The 20,597-nt window shown below is 40.9% G+C and overlaps 1 protein-coding gene across 1 annotated transcript in view; it reads left to right on the top strand.

Moving 5' to 3' along the window:
- LOC128314284 (uncharacterized) overlaps positions 1-20,597 on the top strand; it is a 62,830-nt gene that overhangs the window by 38,729 nt on the left and 3,504 nt on the right. The window contains 1 exon segment of the mRNA XM_053216178.1: positions 17,670-19,738. Within this exon segment, the coding sequence (XP_053072153.1) occupies positions 17,670-19,738 (2,069 nt within the window).

Raw genomic sequence — 20,597 nt, 5'->3', positions numbered from 1 at the left:
GTCAAGAGTTTCTGACTTCTGGTGGGGGTGGGGGGGTCAGTTAGGGAGAAAAGGTAAATGTTTCATCTTTGTTTACAAAGGTGTATTTTACCGAATTGCTGTAAGTCATAGATACCTTAAGAGAAAAGGTTTCCTTAAATCTGGAAACACAAAACATTAAGGAAACAGCAATGTTTCAAACAAAAAGCCATAAAAAATTATAATCATTCTCCCCAGTTCATTCAGTCCCATTGAACTAATATTTGTTCTGCTTGAATCCAGTTTTTTCATCAGTTCTGGAAATTCTCATCCAATTCATTTTATGACCAAAAAGTTATCAGAAACCTGTACTTGTCCAAGTTCTTGCCGTGAATCTCCTTGAAGTTGAAGCACATGCAGGAAGACTTTTATAAAAGGATCAGGGGTAAAACAATAACTGTCAATGACAAAACACCAAAAATGGCCATGGTTAAAGATCTGATGAGATTTCATTATAATGCAATTGACAAGGAAATCTGTTTATGTGGCATACATTTTAAGGGAATAGTTAGAATTATGACTGATACCATTGTACCAGGACATATCAATTTTTCTAGGCATTTCATACAATATCAAGAACACTTATATTAATAACATATCCATACAAATCTACTCTGAGAAGCTTTAGGATCAATTATTTGACGATGCTTCCCATTAAATTTAACATGGCAAGTAAGCCTAATTCGTGTAACATCTCTCTGTAACAAGAGAACAAACCTTTGAGATGTTCCAGGAACCCAGTGGAAAATCCTAAAGTTGGAGGTCAAAAAGACTTCGTTCAGAATTTGATTTTCGGAAGTTTGTAAAAAAATAACAAAAAGGTTTTTTTTTAATTTTTTTTAACGTTTACTTATTTTTGAGACAGAGAGAGACAGAGCATGAACGAGGGAGGGTCAGAGAGAGAGGGAGACACAGAATTGAGACAGGCTCCAGGCTCTGAGCAGTCAGCACAGAGCCCGACACAGGGCTTGAACTCACGGACCGCGAGATCGTGACCTGAGCCAAAGTGGGACGCTTAACCGACTGAGCCACCCAGGTGCCGCTCAGAAAGTTTTAAAACATTTGATCAAATAGGATTATAGGTTACTGTGAAGCAATACTTGGTTATCCACTTTACCACAGTGACAAAGATTCTATAGGCAAATATAAAAACTTAAATAGTTGTCAAAAAAAAAAAGCTTAAATCTTTTAACAGAAGAGATTCAGCTTTCTTCTTTTTCTTTTTTTTAAAGATTTTATTTGTAAGTAATCTCTATACCCAGTGAGGGGCTCAAACTCACAACCCCAAGAGCAAGAGTTGCACGCTTTCCTGACTGAGCCAGCCAGGTGCCCCAAGATTCAGCTTTCTTAAGCAAAGATCGGATAAAGGCAGCACAAGAAAATTATTTTGGCAAAAAGAGTCTTTGTTTTCTAGGTAGATTACTTTAACAGGTAAAGAAAAAAACATTTTATAATCTATTAAGAGCAGACCAATAGTCTAAGAAAACTTTGCCCTTTGTACAGATAGAAAACTAAATTCTAATTTTGCACCAGCTTACTTTTCATATTAAAACTCATTCATCTAATTAAATTCATTTCAATCTCAGTCAGTCCTGACCATGCATAAAATATCTTTCTAAAGATTCCTTTTCCACAAACCTTGCATAATTTTCAGATTTTGTCTTATGGTTTTCCCTCTTTCCCATTTTGAAATAACCAGTCTCCCTTTAGGACAAAATTACCTTCCTTTCCCTTACCAAAAATGCATTTCTTTTCCTCATACTTCTTTTTTTGAAAACACACATTCTACCTTCCCTGCATTCTTAGATGTTTGCCCTATTATTTCGAGTCGGTTTAATTACATATATTAGAATATATTTTTTTGTATGAAGAGATAACATTAAAGTTTTAAGTCCAGTATAGTTTACATAGGGTGTTATGTTAGTTTCAGGTGCACAATATAGTGACTCAACAATTCTATACATTACTCAGTGCTTATCATAGTAAGTGTACTCTTTAATCCCCATCACCTATTTCACCCCTCCCCAGTTTGTTCCCTATATACATATTTAAGAGTCTGGGTTTTTTTTGTTTGTCTTTTTTTCTTTGTTCATTTGTTTCATTTCTTAAATTCCACATATGAGTGAAATCATGATATTTGTCTCTGACTGACTTATTTTGCTTAGCATTATACTCTCTAGATCCATCCGTGTTGTTGCAAATGGCAAAATTATATTCTTTTATATGGCTGAGTAATATTCCCTTGTATATGTATACTAGCTCCTTTTTATCTGTTTATCTATTGATGGACATTGGGCTGCTTCCATATCTTGGCTATTGTAAATAATGCTGCAATAAACATAGGGGTGCATATATCTTTTTGGATTACTGTTCTCAAATTCTTTGGGTTAATTCCCAGTAGTGGAATTACTGGGTCATATGGTAGTTCTATTTTTAATTTTTTGGGAAACCACCATTCTGTTTTCCGCAGTGGCTGCACAAGTTTGCATTCTCCCTAACAGTGCATGAGGGCTCTTTTTTCTCCACATCCTTCCCAACACTTGTTATTTCTTGTGTTTTTGATTTTACCCATTCTGACAGGTGTGAGGTGATACCTCATTGTGGTTTTGATTTGCATTTCCCTGATGATGAGTGATCTTTTCATGTTCCTGCTGGCTATCTGTATATCTTCTATGGAAAAATGTCTGTTCATGTCTTCTGCTCATTTTTTAATTGGATTATTTGTTTTTTTGGGTGTTGAGTTGTATAAACTCTTTATACATTTTGGATTCTAATCTTTTATCAGATAAGTCATTTGCAAATATTTTCTCCCATTCAATAGGTTGTCCTTTAGTTTTGTTGATTGTTTTTTGTTTGTTTTGTTTTGTTGTGCAGAAGCTTTTTATTTTGATGTAATCCCAATAGTTTATTTTTGTTTTTCTTTTTCTCACTCAGGAGATATATCTAGAAAAATATTTATATGGCTAATGTCAGAGAAATTACTGTCTGGGTTGTCTTCTAGGATTTTTATGGTTTTGAGTCTCACATTTAGGTCTTTATTCCATTTTGAGTTCATTTTTGTGTATGGTGTAAGAAAGTGGTCCAGTTTCATTCTTTTGCATGTAGCTGTCCAGTTTCTCAACACCATTTGTTGAAGAGACTTTCTTTTTCCCCATTACGTATTCTTGCCTCTTTTATTGAAGATTAATTGTCCATATATTCATGGGCTCTCTGTTCTGGGCTCTCTATTCTGTTCTATTGATTTATGTGTCTACTTTTGTGCCAATACCATACTGTTTTGATTACTATAGCTTTGTAGTATAACTTGAAATCTGAGATTGTGATATCTCCAGTTTTGTTTTTCTTTTTCAAAATTGCTTTGGCTATTCATGGTCTTTTGTGGTTCTATACAAATTTTAGGATCGTTTGCTCTGGTTCTGTGAAAATGCTGTTGGTATTTTGATGGGGATTGCATTAAATGTATAGATTGCTTTGGGTACTATGGACATTTTAACAATATTTGTTCTTTGAATTCATGAGCATGGAGTATCTTTCCACTTATTTGTATTGTCTTGAATTTCTTTCCTCAGTATTTTGTAGTTTTCATAGTACAGGATTTTCATCTCTTTTATTTATTCCTAGGTATTGTATTAATTTTTGATACAATTGTAAATGGGATTGTTTTCTTTCTTTCTTTTTTTAAAGTTAACTTATTTATTTTGAGAGGGAGAGAGAGCACCAGTGGAGAAAGGGCAGAGAGAAAGAGGGAGAGAGAATCCCAAGCCTGCTCACGCTCAGCAGGGAGCCTGATGCAGGGCTTAATCTTATGACCGCAAGATTATGACTTGAGCTGAAATCAAGAGTTGGATGCTTAACCGAATGAGCCACCCAAGTGCCCCTAAATGGATTGTTTTCTTAATTTCACTTTCTGCTACTTCATTATTAGTATATAGAAATGCAGCAGATTTCTCTACATTAATTTTGTATCCTGCAACTTTACTGAATTCATTTATCAGTTCTAGTAGTTTTTTTGGGTGGAGTCTTCAGGGTTTTCTATATATAGTATCATGCCATCTGTAAATAGTGAGAGTTTTACTTCTCACTAATGGATACCAATTTGGATGCCATTTTTCCCTTGTCTGATTGCTGTGGCTAGGATTTCCAGCACTACGTTGAATAGGAGGTAAAAGTGGACATCCTTGTCTTGTTCCTGATCTTAGGGCAAAAGCTCTCAGTTTTTCACCATTGAGTATGATGTTAGCTGTGGGTTTTCATATATGGCCTTTATTATGTTGAAGTATGTTCCCTCTAAACTACTTTGTTGAGGGTTTTTATCATGAATGGACACTGTATTCTGTAAGAATGCCTTTTTAAAAATTAAACCCATTTAATTTTTATTTTATTTTATTTTTTAAATTTACATCCAAATTAGTTAGCATATAGTGCAACAATGATTTCAGGAGTAGATTCCTTAATGCCCCTTACCCATACCCCCCTCCCACAACCCCTCCAGTAACCTTCTGTTCTCTATATTAAAGACTCTCTTACGGTTTGTCCCCCTCCCTGTTTTTATATTATTTTTGCTTCCCTTCCCTTATGTTCATCTGTTCTGTGTCTTAAAGTCCTCATATGAGTGAAATCATATATTTGTCTTTCTGTGACTAATTTCGCTTAGCATAATACCTTCCAGTTCCATCCACGTAGTTGCAAATGGCAAGATTTCATTCTTTTTGATTGCCAAGTAATACTCCATTGTGTGTATATATACCACATCTTCTTTATCCATTCATCCATCGATGCACATTTGGACTCTTTCCATACTTTGGCTATTGTTGATAGTGCTGCTATAAACATGGGGGTGCATGTGTCCCTTCGAAACAGCACACCTGTGTCCCTTGGATAAATGCCTAGTAATGCAATTGCTGGGTGATAGGGTAGTTCTGGTTTTAGTTTTTTGAGGAACCTCCATACTGTTTTCCAGAGTGGCTGCACCACCTTGCCTTGCCACCAACAATGCAAAAGAGATCCTCTTTCTCCACATCCTTGCCAACATCTGTTGTTGCCTGAGTTGTTAATGTAAGCCATTCTGACAGGTGTAAGGTGGTATCTCATTGTGGTTTTAATTTGTATTTCCCTGATGATGAATGATGTTGAACATTTTTTCATGTGCCAGTTGGTCATCTGGATGTCTTCTTTGGAGAAGTGTCTATTCATGTGTTTTCCCCATTTCTTCACTGGATTATTTGTTTTTTGGGTGTTGAGTTTGATTAAGTTCTTTTTAAAAAAAATTTTTTAAGGTTTATTTATTTTTGAGAGAGACAGAGACAGAATGCAAGTGGGTTAGGGGTAGAGAGAGAGAGGGAGACACAGAACCTGTAGCAGGCTCCAGGCTCCTAGCTGTCAGCACAGAGCTGACGTGGGGCTCGAACTCACGAGCTGTGAGATCATGACCTGACTGAAGTCAGATGCTCAACTGACTGAGCCACCCAGGCACCCCGACTTTGATAAGTTCTTTATAGATTTTGGATACTAACCCTTTATCTGATATGTCATTTGCAAATATCTTCTCCCATTCTGTCGGTTGCCTTTTAGTTTTGCTGATTGTTTCCTTCGCTGTGCACAAGTTTTTATTTTGATGAGGTCCCAGTAGTTCATTTTTGCTTTTGTTTCCCTTGCCTCCAGAGATGTGTTGAGTAAGAAGTTGCTGTGGCAGAGATCAAAGGGGTTTTTGCCTGCTTTCTCTTCAAGGATTTTGATGGCTCACTGTCTTACATTTAGGTTTTTCAACCATTTTGAGTTTATTTTTGTGTATGGTGTAAGAAAGTGGTCCAGGTTCATTTTTATGCATGTCACTGTCCAGTTTTCCCAGCACCACTTGCTGAAGAGACTGTCTTTATTCCATTGGATATTCTTCCTTACTTTGTCAAAGATTAGTTGGCCATACATTTGTGGGTCCATTTCTGGGTTCTCTATTCTGTTCCATTGAACTGAGTGTCTATTTTTGTGCCATCTGTAAAATGCTTTTTATGCACAATTGAAATGATCATATGTTTTTTATACTTTCTCTTGTTGGTGTGATGTATCACATTGATTGATTTTGAATATTGAACCACACTTGCATCCCGGGAATAATTCCTACTTGATCATGGTGAATGATTTTTTTAATGTATTATTGGATTCAGTTTGCCAATATTTTTTTTTCAGTTTGCCAATATTTTGTTGAGGGTTTTGTTGAGGATATCTATGTTCATCAGGGATGTTAGCCTGTAGTTGTCTTTTTTTGTAGTGTTTTTACCCTCTTTTGGTATCAGGGTAATGTTGGCTTCATAGAATGAATTTGAAAGCTTTCCTTTCTCTTCTAGTTTTGTAATAGTTTGAGAATAGTTATTAAATCTTCCTTAAATGTTTGGTAGAATACATACATTGGAATTTTTTTAAAACTTTGGGGCACCTGGGTGGCTCAGTCAGAAGTGTCTGACTTCGGCTCAGGTCATGATCTCATAGTTCTTGAGTTTAAGCCCCACATTGGGCTCTGTCCTGACAGCTCAGAGCCTGGAGCCTGCTTCAGATTCTGTGTCTTCCTCTCTCTGCTCCTCCCCTGCATGTGCTGTCTCTCTCTCTCTAAAAAATAAACATAAAAAAAAAAAGAAAAATTTTAACCCCTAATAACCTTCATTTTTAGTGAAAATAAGGAACTAAACTATTATGAACTTCCTTTTATATTAGCATTCTGCGGCTTGGCAAATTAACAAACACTTATAATTTTTTGAAACATGTGATTTCTCATGGTAAATTTCTCAGCATGACACAAAACATGTTTACTAATACATCCAAATATCTTCAGTTCCTCTGTATAAGGAAGCAAAAAGTGGATAAGCCTATGCTCAGTAATTAATATTTCAATATTTTATCTTATTTGGAAATGAACTGGATAGTTAATGAATGTAACTCATTCTTTAACTTATTGTAGCAAAATTTAAGGCTTCAACTTACCAAAAATATTTGGGGAAACTACTTAAAAAGTTCACCTAAAACCTTTTTATCCTACTCATATCCATTTAATTTACTTTTCCTAACAATAATGCTTAGGCTACCCACACAAACTTCTTGAGACATTAGACAAAAGTCAGCCATCATACTAACCTATTTTTCTTGCTGATAAATTTTGTAACAGATAACATGAACTCATTTGACCTTTAGTAACCCTAGGTAGAATAAATATATTTTATTTAATGTTGGTAACTCTAAAGATGTACATATTTTAACTAAACCAATCAACTTAAACTGACTTAAATTTATTTTCTCAGGTTACACGAACCTGAAAGTGTTAGGGCTCATTTCTATTCTATTTCTGAACTTTTTAGGAATACTTAATTTATATAAACAAATTTCTTTAAGTCAATTAGAGCTCTTTTACAAATTAATTTTAGTATACCATCTGGAGGTAGGAAAATGCCATATATTTATAACACATGTATATATATATATATATATATATATATATATATATATATAGACAAACAGACAGAAACAGAGATGTTATAGCTTCTGTTTTAAAATTACTGCCATGAGGAGAGCCTGGATGGCTCAGTCAATTAAGCATCCGACTCTTGATTTTGGCTCAGGTCCTGAACTCAGGGTGGTGAGATCAAACACCGCATTGGGCTCCGTGCTGAGCCTGGAGCCTGCTTGAGATTCTCCCTCTCTCTCTCTCTCTCAAAAATAAATAAGCATTTTAAAAAACCCAATATTTCTGGAGAAGACACTTAAGAATTTTTTCATTTGTCTTAAGTTTCAAATGACCTTTCCCTTTTTCATTCTTCGTCTAGTAAGAAATACTTCCCTGAAGTTTGTACTTTATAGAAATGGCCTAGATAAATTAACGCTTACATCACAAAGACATAGAGAAAGAATACACACTTCTCCAAGAAGGACTTTGGTTTTCTGAGGCCCATATTTATAAGCCTTTGACATAAATTGGGGAGATTTGGGAGTTGGTAAAAAGGAATAGGTGAACTTTGAACTGCTTCTAGAGCTGCATTTGTAGTTTTGCAAAGTTTTGTAAGAGAAGCACAGTTGCTGTCAACTCTTCAAACAATTGGATTGCAGCCTAAATGGCACTGTAGATTGATTTATCCATCCAACTATGTTACCTTTGATTTGCTTCACAAGTCAACCTTGGACCACTTTACCTTAGCGGGAAAAGCCTCTACTATTGCTTCTATCAGCCCCTAAACATCGGCCTTCAGCTGATCACTTGTAGGAAGGCCTAGGGGAAATTCTGGTTATGTTTCCTCTGTTAATGGTGAGGGTGGGTGGTTTCCTCAGGGAGCTGTCTGGTTTCTTTTAACTACGCATAACTGTGGGCGGGAAGAACACCCCTTAACAGATAATCAAGTTCCCTGTGAGTGGAATTGTGAGTGGCCACTGATCTTTCTAACTCTTGTCTAAATTTGGTACGAGCTTTTGAAAGTGGAGATAATGTGGCTTTATAATTTAAAAGGTCTGCTGCTGTAGACAGGACATGAATTCTTTTGTAGCAGGGTCCAGGATAAATCTACAAAGGACATTGCATAGGAAGGCCTGAAGCTGGAAGAGCAAGATTATAGAGCCCTGGGAAGTAGAATTTGTAGGAACAGCAAAGTGAGCCCTATTGCCTGTTTCAGGTATTTCTGCTAAATTCAATTCTAGGCTCTCAGCATTTACATGAGTAACCTATATGCACTGGGCCTGAAGATTAGTCTGGAGTGCTCTCTGCAAGTCTTGTAGGAAGAGGGAAGTTAAAATAGGCAAAGGTGGCCAGATTTTAAGAAGGTGAATTTACATTGGATGTGGACATTCATTTTTGTTCTAAGTCTAATCTCTGTTCTTTCATCTTGTTAAGGGAGTCTCTAAGGCCAGCTATAATACTCCTTTGTGTCCTCTCTTTAATTTGGTGCTTCCATTAGTACCAATAAGACAATTGCTTAGGATGGGAGCTCTCTAAATTTTTTTTTCTTTCAAAAATAGCCAATTCAAAGGATCCATCATATGGCCATTGACAAATAGAATCTTATATTAATCTCAATAGTGATTCAACCAATATGCCTTTTCACGGCTCAACCAAGAACAAAAGAGGCATTTCAAAGGACAGTGCAAAAGATGCAGCCCTCGCAAGATCCAATAAGTTCACTCCCAGAGTTAGCCTAAGAAAGCAGAGGCATCCATTGTCACAGGTGGCAAGAACGATATAGTGAAAACAGTTCTCTGGTTTCCTACAAGAACATGAGATGTCCCCAGTCACAGACTTGCTCTCTGTGACACCAGGCAGATGCTGCCAGAGTGGGACTTTTTTTTTGTTTTTTTTTTAATGTTTATTTATTTTTGAGACAGAGAGAGACAGAGAGTGAACGGGGGAGGGTCAGAGAGAGGGAGACACAGAATCTGAAACAGGCTCGAGGTTCTGAGCTGTCAGCACAGAGCCCGATGCGGGACTCGAACTCATGACCACGAGATCATGACCTGAGCCGAAGTCGGCCGCTTAACCGACTGAGCCACCCAGGCGCCCCCACAATGGGGCTTTTAGCACTACGAAGACAATGAAGGTTGAGACGAGAAGGGCCCCTTCCAGACCGGACTCCTTATAAAAAAGTCTTCTGAGAGCTGGCACAGTCAGACAAAGGGAATGCTGCCTCACACTGGACCTAGTCCAGTTCAAATTGGACCCAGTATGGGTTTTCATATTGGATCCACAGCCTATTTGGCTGTCTGCCAGATGCATACTGGTACATGCATCCTGTAATTGATGGAGACCAGACAGAATAGTCTCATTGGTCATAAAGCCAAGCCCACAATGGCAGAAACAAAAGAAAACAATGACCATCTCTGGGAGGAAAGGGATCAATAGGGATCAAGAGTACTGATACCAAATCTTTACCAGTGTTGCTATACCCAAGGAACTTAGTTTACACAAATATTTTCTCCTGCTTGTCTTTTTTTTTTTTTTATTTAAAGTTTATCTATTTTGAGACAGAGAGGGAGAAAGAGAATGTATGTGAATGGGGGAGGGGCAGAGAGAGAGGGAGGTAGAATCCCAGGCAGGCTCCGTGCTGCTAGGTGGAGCCTGACACAGGGCTGGATCCCATGAACTGTGATATCATAAACCTGAGCCGAAATCAAGAATCAGATGCTCAACCGATTGAGCCACCCAGGCTCCCATCCTGCTAATCTATGTTTAGAAAAAGGAAAGGACTCTCACCACTCTTGCTTCCATCAGATCCTGCAGGTAGAGATTTGGGAGACTGACATGGAAGAATTCTAACCTTCTGCTGGCTTTTTTCAGAGGTCTCAGGATCTCTCAGCTGAGCAGTCCTAGAGTGAGCAAGGTCCAATCAGTGAAAGTCCCTTTATGATAGCCAACTGCAGGGGTGGAAAAATTTCCCCTTATTCCCTTTTAGGTTCTTTGGCTGGTCTAATAAATAAATTGACATAAGATAGATTAACAGTACAAAAACAAATTAAATTTCCTATATACCAGAGCCCCAAAGATATGAGACTCAAGGGCATGTCAGGTAGTTGAGGCTTATATGCCATCCTCAGCTAAGGAATGGGATAGTGTCCTGGGGCTTCAAAGAGGAGGAGGGTGATTCTCAGGAGATAACAAAAGCCTGTTTGGTAATTAGTTGTTGTCCTGCCACACAGATAAAAGTTGTCTCTGAATAGGTCTCTTTCTGGGCCAAGCCCCCTATTTAAATTCTTTTTGGTAGTTAAAGGAGAGGTGAGTTTTCCTTGAGTCTGCTGGGCCTTGATTGACTTCAGCTCAAAATGATCCACATGCCATAGTGGCACATTTTGGAGTGGCTCCTTTAAAGGCATTCTCAGTTTTTGTGTGGTTATAGGAAATTATAACTATTTGGGATGCTCTGTCTGTAAGCCATAGAAGCACCAGCGTTGAGACGGTGGTCACTTCATCTTTGCATATTACACCTTGAAGAAGACCTAGAGAAGTGCTACTCAAAGTCTTAGAGTCTGCACTGTGGGCTAGAATTCGTTCTTAAATTAGTGTTACCTGTCTGTGTCCACATAATTGTAGAAATTGAGAGCAAGCATTTAGAGACTGTTATAGCAGTTTGACAGAATAACTTATGTCTGTTTAATTTAATAATGAAAATGTCAGCATGGGGGTGCCTGGGTGGCTCAGTCAGTGAAGCGACCCGTTTCGGCTCAGATCATGATGGAGGTTGGTGGGTTTGAGCCCCATGTCTTGGCACTGACAGTGCAGAGCCTACTTCAGATTCTCTGTCTCCCTCTCTCTGCCCCTCCCCCACTCACGTGCACAATCTCTCTCAAAAATAAACACTAATTTTTTTTTTAAATGTCAACTTGTATTTTGATGTCTGTTTTTTTATTTTAATGTTTATTTATTTTTGAGAGAAAGAGAGTGTGAGCAGGGGAGGGGCAGAAAGAAGGAGGGAGGCAGAGAACCTGGAGCAGGCTCCAAGCTGTCAGTGCAGAGCCCGACTTGGGACTCAAACCCATGAGCCACAAGATCATGACCTGAGCCAAAGTGAGGTGCTAAACTGAATGAACCACCCAGGTGCCCCTGATGTCTGTTTTTTCAATTCATTTTCTCATAATTAATGTTTATCATACTTTATAAAAGTGTTAGTTGACAATGGATTGGAAAGTAAAAGAACTAGGCTTTCACCATAGATAATTTGAAGAATTTGGATCTGGAGAGCATTCTTTCTTTTTTTTTTTTCTTTTTTTCTTTTAAAAAAGTTTTTTTGTTGTTAATATTTATTTACTTTTGAGAGATAGAGAGAGAGAGAGAGAGAGAGAGAGAGAGAGAGAGAGAGAGGCGTGAGCAGGGGAGGAGCAGAGAGAGGGAGACACAGAATCCGAAGCAGGCTCTGGGCTCTGCGCTGTCAGCAGAGAGACCGATGCAAGGCTCGAAGTCACAGACTGGGAGATCATGACCTGAGTTGAAGTCAGATGCCCAACTGACTGAGCCACCCAGGTGCCCTGAGCATTCTTCCTTGAGATTCGAAAGAGTCAAAGTCATGACACTGAACTTGACAATAGTCTTGGATATGACATCAAAAGCACAGACAAGTGGCAAAAATAGGCAAATGGGACTACTTCAAATGAACACTTTTTTGCATCAAAGGACGTAGTCAACAGAGTGAAAAGGCAACCTACTAAATGGGAAATAATATTTGCATATCATATATTTGATATATCTGATAAGAGATTAATGTCCTGAATATATAACGAACTCTAAATCAACAATAAAAATATCAAAGAACCCAGTTAAAAAATGGGCAAAGGATTTGACTAGACATTTCTCCAAAGATGATATACAAATGGTCAATACATATATGAAAACATTATTGGCATCACCAATCACCAGGGAAAAGGAAATCAAAACCACATTGAGATATTACCTCATACCTAGTAGGATGACCACTATAAAAAAGAGCAGGGGTGTCTGGGTGGCTCAATCAGTTAAGTGTCTGACTTTTGATTTCTCAGGTCATGGTCTCAAGGCTCCTGAGATTGAGCCCCGCATCGGGCTGTGTGCTGACAGTGCAGAGTTGCTTGGGATTCTCTCTCTCCCTCTCTCTCTGTCCCTGCCTTGCTTGCTCTCTCTCTCAAAAGAAATTAATAAACATTAAAAAAAATGACAGTGTTGGCAGGGATGTGGAGAAAATGGAACCCTGTGCACTGTTGGTGGGAATATAAAATAGTACAACCACTATGGAAAACAGTATGACACTTTCTCAAAGAATTAAAAATAGAATTACTCAGCAATCCCACTTCTGGGTATACATCCCCAAATAATTGAAAACAGGATCTCAAAGAGATATTTTTCACATCCATGTTCATTGCAACATTATTCACAATAGCCAGGAAGTAGAAGAAACTTAAATACACATCGACAGATGAATGTGTAAACAAAATGTGGTATAGATATGTACACAGTGAAATATTATTCAGCTTTAAAAAGAAAGGAAATCCTGCCATGTTCTTGAACATGTATGAACCTTGAAGACATCATGCTAAGTGAAATGAGCTAGTCACAAAAAGACAAATAATGTATGATTCCACTTATACAAGATATCTAAAGTAGACAAATTCATTGAAACAGAAGGTAAAAAGAGGTTATTAGGGCTGAAGCCAGGGGATAAGGAGAGTTGTTGTTTAATAGGTATAAAGTTTCAGATTTGCAAGATGAAAAAGTTCTGTAGATGTGTTTCAAACTATGTGAATAAACAACACTACTGAACTACATTCTTACAAATAGACAAGATGGTGAATTTTATGCTCTGTGTTTTGACCATAATAATAATAATAATAATAATAATAAAAAGAATCTGTGGGGAGCAGGCTTGTCTCTTGTCTCCTTTGTATTAGTTATTTTTGCTGCATAAAAAATTATCACAAACTTATAGTTTAAAACAACACACATTTTATTATCTCACAGTTCACATTAGTCAGGAGTCTGTCTTGGGTTAGCTGGGTCCTCTGCTCAGGGTCTCCTAAGGCAGAAATCAGTGTTGGCCATGGCTACAATCTCATCTGAGACTTAGGGTCCTCTTTTAAGCTCACTGTGGATGTTGACAGAATTTAATTCCTTGTGGTTATGTGATTAAAGTTCCCGTTTCTTGCTTGCTATTGGCTGAGGACTATTCTTAGTTCCTAGAGGTTGCTCTCAGGTCCTTCCTGAGATAAAGGAATGGTATGATATGATACAATGATAGTTTACTTTTTCTTCAAGGGATGAGGAAAATCTGACATTCACTTTCTTTTAACAGGCTCACCTGATTAGAGCAGGCTCACCCAAGATAATCTCCTTTTTGATTAATTCGAAGTCCAATTTAGTTATCTAATCATGGGAATGATACTCTATCATATTCACTGGGCTCATGCTCATGGGGAGGGGATTATATGCAAGGCATATACATCAAAGAGCAGGAATCTTTAGGGCCATCTTAGAATTCTGCTTACCAAAACTTCTCCCTTTTGTTGAAAGTCATCAAATACCTATCAGGACTTGTGTCATAAAATAAACTTGGAATGGGGAAAAAATTTGTATGATGATGTTTATCTTTTTAATTGGACATAATAATAATAGGGTGGTATATTCAAGTTTCCTGGGGGGAGAAATAAAAGGGAATAGGTTGGTTTGGCCCACTTAAAAATTAAGTATATTTCATATTATTTATTTGGTCTCCTTTCAAGCATTACATATATTTTTAAATGTTTTCTATGAACAAGGAGACACTTTTTTAAAAAATTTTATTTATTTATTTTTGATAGAAAGACAGAGTGCAAGCAAGGGAGGGGTAGAGAGGGACACACACACAGAATCCAAAGCAGGCTCCAGGCTCTGAGCTGTCAGCACAGAGCCTGATGCAGGGCTTGAACTCATGAACTGTGAGACAGACCATGTCCTGAGCCAAAGTCAGATACTTACCTGTCTGAGCCACCCAGGTGCCCCATGGAGACACTTTTTAAACTTAAAAAAATATTTTTTGTTGGATTGGTTTACAATTTCAGATATAAATTAATTATATCTTCTTCCATGTTTATTTAATGATATTTCTGGAATATGACACATACTGCTAAAATAGTATTCTTTCTAGTATTTAAACAATATTTTCTAAAATTAAATAAAAATTGGTTACAATACTTTAAGACCAAGAAAATTTTTTTGTAGCAATAAACATCGTACATACAAACGTTACCTTATGTTTTCTCTCAACTCAAAACAATTTATATTCTTTTAAGATATATTCTTTTTAGAAATATTCTTTTATTTCCAGAAATCAGAAAATTTTACATTCTTTAATTTTAAGATTTTATTATTTTATTATTTTAAATTTTTTAATGTTTATTTATATTTGAGAAAGAGACAGAGAGAGAGTGCGTGAGCAGGGGAGGGGCAGAGAGAGAGATGGAGACAGAATTTAAAGCAGGCTCCAGGCTCTGAGCTGTCAGCACAGAGCCCGATGTGGGGCTCAAACCCATGAGCCATGAGATCATGACCTGAGCCGAAGTCAGACACTTAATCGACTGAGACACCCAGGCTCCCAGTCAACGTATTTTAAAACTGCTACACATGTTTGGGGAAATGAGCAAAAAAAGTCCAGCATGGCCAGAATTAGAGTAAAAGGAGGAGAGTAATGACTGATGAAGAGAAGACTAGTGAATGATGACATTGGAAAAGTGAGTTGGGACCATATTTTTCTTTCTTCCTTCCTCCCTTCCTTCCTTCCTTCCTTCCTTCCTTCCTTTCTTCCTTTTTCTTTTCTTTCTTAAGATTTTATTTTTAAATAATCTCTAGACTCAGCATGGAACTCAAACTAATAAACCTCAGATCAAGAGTCACACGCTCCACAGACTGAGCCAGTCAGGTGCCTCAGGAGCCTGATTTCTTATTGCCCTATTAATCTTAGTGATTTAGGTTATATCTTAAGGGCAGTGAGAAGCCATTGAAGAGTTTTAGTTTTTTCTCTTTTTTTTCTTTTTTAACGTTTATTTTTGAGACAGAGAGATACAGAGCGTGAACAGGGGAGGGGCAGAGAGAGAGGGAGACACAGAGTCTGAAACAGGCTCCAGGCTCTGAGCAGTCAGCACAGAGCCCGATGCGGGGCTCACACTCACGGACCGTGAGATCATGACCTGAGCCGAAGTCGGACGCTTAACCGACCGAGCCACCCAGGCGCCCCATAGTTTGTTTTTTTAAAATAGCTTTATTGAGATATAATTCATGAACCATATAATTCATCCATTGAAAATGTTTAATCCAATGGCTTTTAGTATATTCACAGAATTGTGCATCTATCATCAAAATCAATTTTAGAACATTTTTGTTACTCCCAAAAGAAACCTGTACTCCTTAGTTGTTATCCCTCATCCCACCTGTTCCTAGGCAACAGCTAATCTACTTTTTGTCTCTATAGATTTGCCTATTCTGGGCCCTTCACATAAATGGAATCGTACATTATGTGGTCCTTTGTGACTGGCTTCTTTCACTTACCATGATTTCAAGTTTCATCCATGTTGCAACATGTGTCAATACTTCATTCCTTTTTATGGCTGAATAATACTCCATTGCATGGATATATCACATTTTATCTATCAGTTGATAGACATTAGGACTGTTCCTACTTTTTGACTATTACGAATAATGTTGCTATAAACATTCACATACAAGATTTTGTGTGTACATGTTTTCATTTTTCTTGGACATATACCTAAGAGTGTAAGTGTTGGGTCATATGATAACCATATACTTATTTTTTTTGAGAAATTTATAGACTGTTTTCCAATCAGGTACAACATTTTACATTTCTGCTAGCAATGAATGAGGGTTTTCAATTTCTTCCCATCCTTGCTAATGAAAGGGCGGGCCTACGCCAGCCGACTCCATCTTGTTCTGTGTCCTTCACCTTGACCACACCTCCTCCCCTTGAGTAACCCCCCCCCTCACCTGCCTAACAGGACTCGACCCTTCCCCAGGACCCTTCCCCAGCCAATCGGCTGAGGCCATAGCCATTACCTCACCAACTGCCCCCAGGCCCCAATAAAACCTTTGTCCTTTTGAAACTCGCTCTCTTTCCCTGGTATCTCACCGCTGCGTCGGTGCAGGTAGGGGATTGAGCTCGAGCTAGCTCGAATAAAGGCTCTTTGCTTTTGCATCGGACTCGGCTCCCTAGTGGTCTTTGGGGATCACGAATTCTGGGCATAACATTTGGGGGCTCGGCCCGGGATCCCCAAGAACCCCGAGGGACCCCGACCCGGAGAGCCTGACTGGCCACGGTTAGTGTCTGTTTGTTCTGTCTTTTCTGTGTGAGCTCATTTCTGGAATTCTGGTAGTGCCCGACGCGGTCTAAGTGGACGCACTGGAGGACCACGGGCCGGGAGTTTCGGAAGACGTTCCGATTCTCCCTTCTGGAGTGACGTGGAATCCCCTCAAAGGTCTGAGACGAGGCGGGTCGCTGCCGCTGGTCGGCGTGAGGCCGTCGTCTTTGGAGGGACGTGGAATCCCCTCATCGGTTTTGGAGGGACGTGGAATCCCCTCATCGGTTTTGGAGGGACGTGGAATCCCCTCAAAGGTCTAAGCTAGCTTGCAGTTTTGCTTCCATGGAGTTGGAAGACTTTCTAGGGGCCCTCTGTTTGTCTGTTTTTGTGTTTCTCTGTTTTGTTCTGTGGACTTGCTGGACGGACGTTATGGGACAGACTCAGACTACTCCTCTAAGTATTATGATTGATCACTTTAAGGATGTGAGGGGAAGAGCTAACAACCTCAGTGTGGAAGTCCGAAAGGGTCGGTTGCAGTTTTTTGTTCTAGCGAGTGGCCAACTTTCAATGTCTGATGGCCACCAGAGGGGATCTTCGACCTCCCTACCATCCACCGAGTCAGGAGTATCGTCTCTCAGCCTAAGGCGGGCCATCTTGATCAGCTCCCTTACATTATCACTTGGCAGGACCTTGTAGAAGACCCACCCTCTTGGCTTAAGCCCTTCCTAACCCTGCTCCCTCCGGAGCCAAAACCCATTCTTGCTTTGCAGGAGACAGAGAAGAGGAAAAGTCTTACCCAGCCTTCAGCACCCCTCTACCCTGTCCTACAGGGGGGTACTGAAGAAGAATTAATTTTTCCTCCCCTGTATAACCCCTCTAGGATGCCGGAAGAACACCATCCTCCCCCTCGGGGGGGAGGCAGACGCTGTTCCGAGAGCGGGAGGCGGAAATGCTCCAGGGGGAAGCCCGCCCTTTACCAGACAAAGGGCTCAGAGGGGGCAATCCGCCTCCGCCGCCGACTCCACTATTCTGCCCCTGCGAGCCACCGGACCCCCAGACGCGGAGGGGAATCAGCCCCATCACTATTGGCCTTTCGCCACTAGTGACCTCTACAATTGGAAAGCTCAGAATCCTAAGTTTTCCGAGAAACCGGCAGGGCTTATTGATTTATTAGACTCTGTTCTTTTTACCCATCAGCCCACGTGGGATGATTGCCAGCAGCTTTTGCAGGTCCTGTTCACGACTGAAGAAAGAGAAAGAATCCTCAGTGGGGCCCGAAAACTAGTTCCAGGCGCAGACGGGAATCCCACCACCAACCAGGCTCAGATAGATGCCTCCTTCCCCTTAACTCGGCCCCAGTGGGATTTCAACACGGCAGAAGGTAAGGAGAGGCTCCGGGTCTACCGCCAGACTCTAATGGGGGGTCTCCGAATGGCTGCTAGAAAGCCAACCAATTTGGCCAAGGTAGGAAATGTACAACAGGGAAAAGATGAATCTCCGGCTGCCTTTTTAGAACGGATCATGGAGGCATTCCGTACCTACACCCCCATGGATCCAGAGGCTCCGGAAAGCAAGGCAGCTGTTCTCATGGCCTTTGTAAACCAATCGGCCATAGACATTAGGAAAAAATTACAGAAAATAGATAGACTAGGAGAAAAAAGTCTGCAGGACTTACTGGTGGTAGCCGAAAAGGTATATAATAACCGGGAGCCTCCTGAGGACAAGCAGGCTCGCGCCATGGCGGCTGCCAGCAGTAAGCAGACTCGAGGCCTGGCCAGAATACTACTAGCTACCACTGCTGACTTCCCCGAGGAACGAGACCGCCGTCTCCGGCAGCTGGCAGACGACACAAGAAAAGGTAAAAGCACCAAGGTGGGGAAGCAGAGGCTGCAGAAGGATCAGTGCGCATACTGCAAGGAGATAGGGCATTGGGCCCGAGATTGTCCAAAAAGAGCTGGCGGGAAGGGAAGCAAGACTGATCGAGTAAAAGTCCTAGAGCTGGGTGAACTAAGTGATTAGGGGAGTCAGGGTTCGGACCCTCTCCCCGAACCCAGGGTAACTCTTAAAGTGGAGGGGACCCCTATTGACTTCCTTGTCGACACCGGAGCACAACATTCGGTCCTCCGCACCCCACAAGGAAAACTAGCCAGCAAGAAGTCCTGGGTACAAGGGGCAACTGGTATGAGCCAGTATTCATGGACTACCCGAAGAACAGTAGATTTGGGAACGGGCCGGGTATCCCACTCCTTTATGGTAATACCAGAATGCCCCTACCCGCTGTTAGGACGGGACTTACTGACCAAGATTGGAGCTCAGATAACTTTCAGACAAGGGGGGCCTCAGGTCACCGATGGCAAGGGCCACCCCATCCAGGTCCTGACCATGAAACTGGAGGATGAATACCTCCTCCACCAGGAGGCGCTCCCGAGAGAGGATAATATAGACAGATGGCTACGAGAATTCCCCTCGGTTTGGGCAGAGACAGGGGGGATGGGACTAGCCGCTCACAGGACCCCAGTCCTGGTAGAGCTCAAGCCAGGAGAGAGTCCGGTAAGGATCAAACAATACCCCATGTCTCAGGAGGCCGGGAAGGGGATCCAGCCACACATCCGGAGACTACGAAGCCTAGGGGTACTAGTTCCTTGCCAGTCTGCCTGGAACACGCCCTTACTGCCGGTCAAAAAGCCTCACACAAATGACTACCGACCGGTACAAGACCTCCGGGAAGTAAATAAGAGGGTCGTGGACATACACCCAACTGTTCCCAACCCATATACTCTCTTGAGCTCCTTGGCGCCCTCCAGGGTCTGGTATACTGTACTAGATTTAAAGGACACCTTCTTCAGTCTGCCGCTGGCACCCCAGAGCCAACCCTTGTTCGCCTTTGAGTGGCATGATCTGGAGGAGGGCTCCAGTGGGCAACTCACCTGGACACGGCTACCTCAGGGATTCAAAAATTCACCCACCATCTTCAACGAGGCTCTACACGAGGACCTGGTATTTACAGACACCTTCTCTGGCTGGGTGGAGGCCTACCCAACCAAGCATGAAACGGCTCAGACGGTGGCTAAGAAGCTACTAGAAGACATCTTACTCAGGTATGGTTTTCCTGCCATGGTAGGATCAGACAAGGGACCAGCTTTTATCTCGCAGGTAACACAGGCAGTAGCCAAGGCGGTGGGGGCAAACTGGAAATTACATTGTGCTTATAGGCCCCAGAGCTCAGGACAGGTAGAAAGAATGAATAGAACCCTAAAAGAGACCCTTACCAAATTAACCATGGAGACTGGCGGGGACTGGGTGACTCTCCTACCGTACGCCCTTTACCGGGTTAGAAACACTCCTTACACTCTGGGTTTTACTCCCTACGAGATCATGTTTGGCAGGCCACCCCCTGTTATTCCCAGCCTTCGAGCTGAACTTATTGCTGAGTTTAAAGATCAAGAACTTTTTCTTTCCTTGAGCGGGCTCCAGAGGGCGCACGAGGACATTTGGCCGCGCCTCCGTGCCATCTACGAGGCTGGCCCGATCCCGACACCTCATCAGTACAGGCCAGGAGACTGGGTCTACATCAAGAGGCACCACCGAGAGACTCTCGAGCCGTGCTGGAAGGGACCCTACATCGTGGTGTTGACAACCCCCACCGCTCTCAAGGTAGACGGCATCGCGACCTGGGTCCATCACACCCACGCTCATCCAGCGGACCCCTCCTCAATCCGGAAGGACGTTGTCACGCGATGGGCCATCAGTCGGGACCAACACAACCCGCTCAAGCTCAAGATACAGCGCATTTGACCTACCTAATATTGGTA

Source organism: Acinonyx jubatus, chromosome B1 (genome assembly GCF_027475565.1).
Source record: "Acinonyx jubatus isolate Ajub_Pintada_27869175 chromosome B1, VMU_Ajub_asm_v1.0, whole genome shotgun sequence".
Taxonomy (NCBI): domain Eukaryota; kingdom Metazoa; phylum Chordata; class Mammalia; order Carnivora; family Felidae; genus Acinonyx; species Acinonyx jubatus.
The sequence above is the reverse complement of the archived record's forward strand: the minus strand, read 5'-3'. Positions and strand labels throughout refer to the sequence as shown.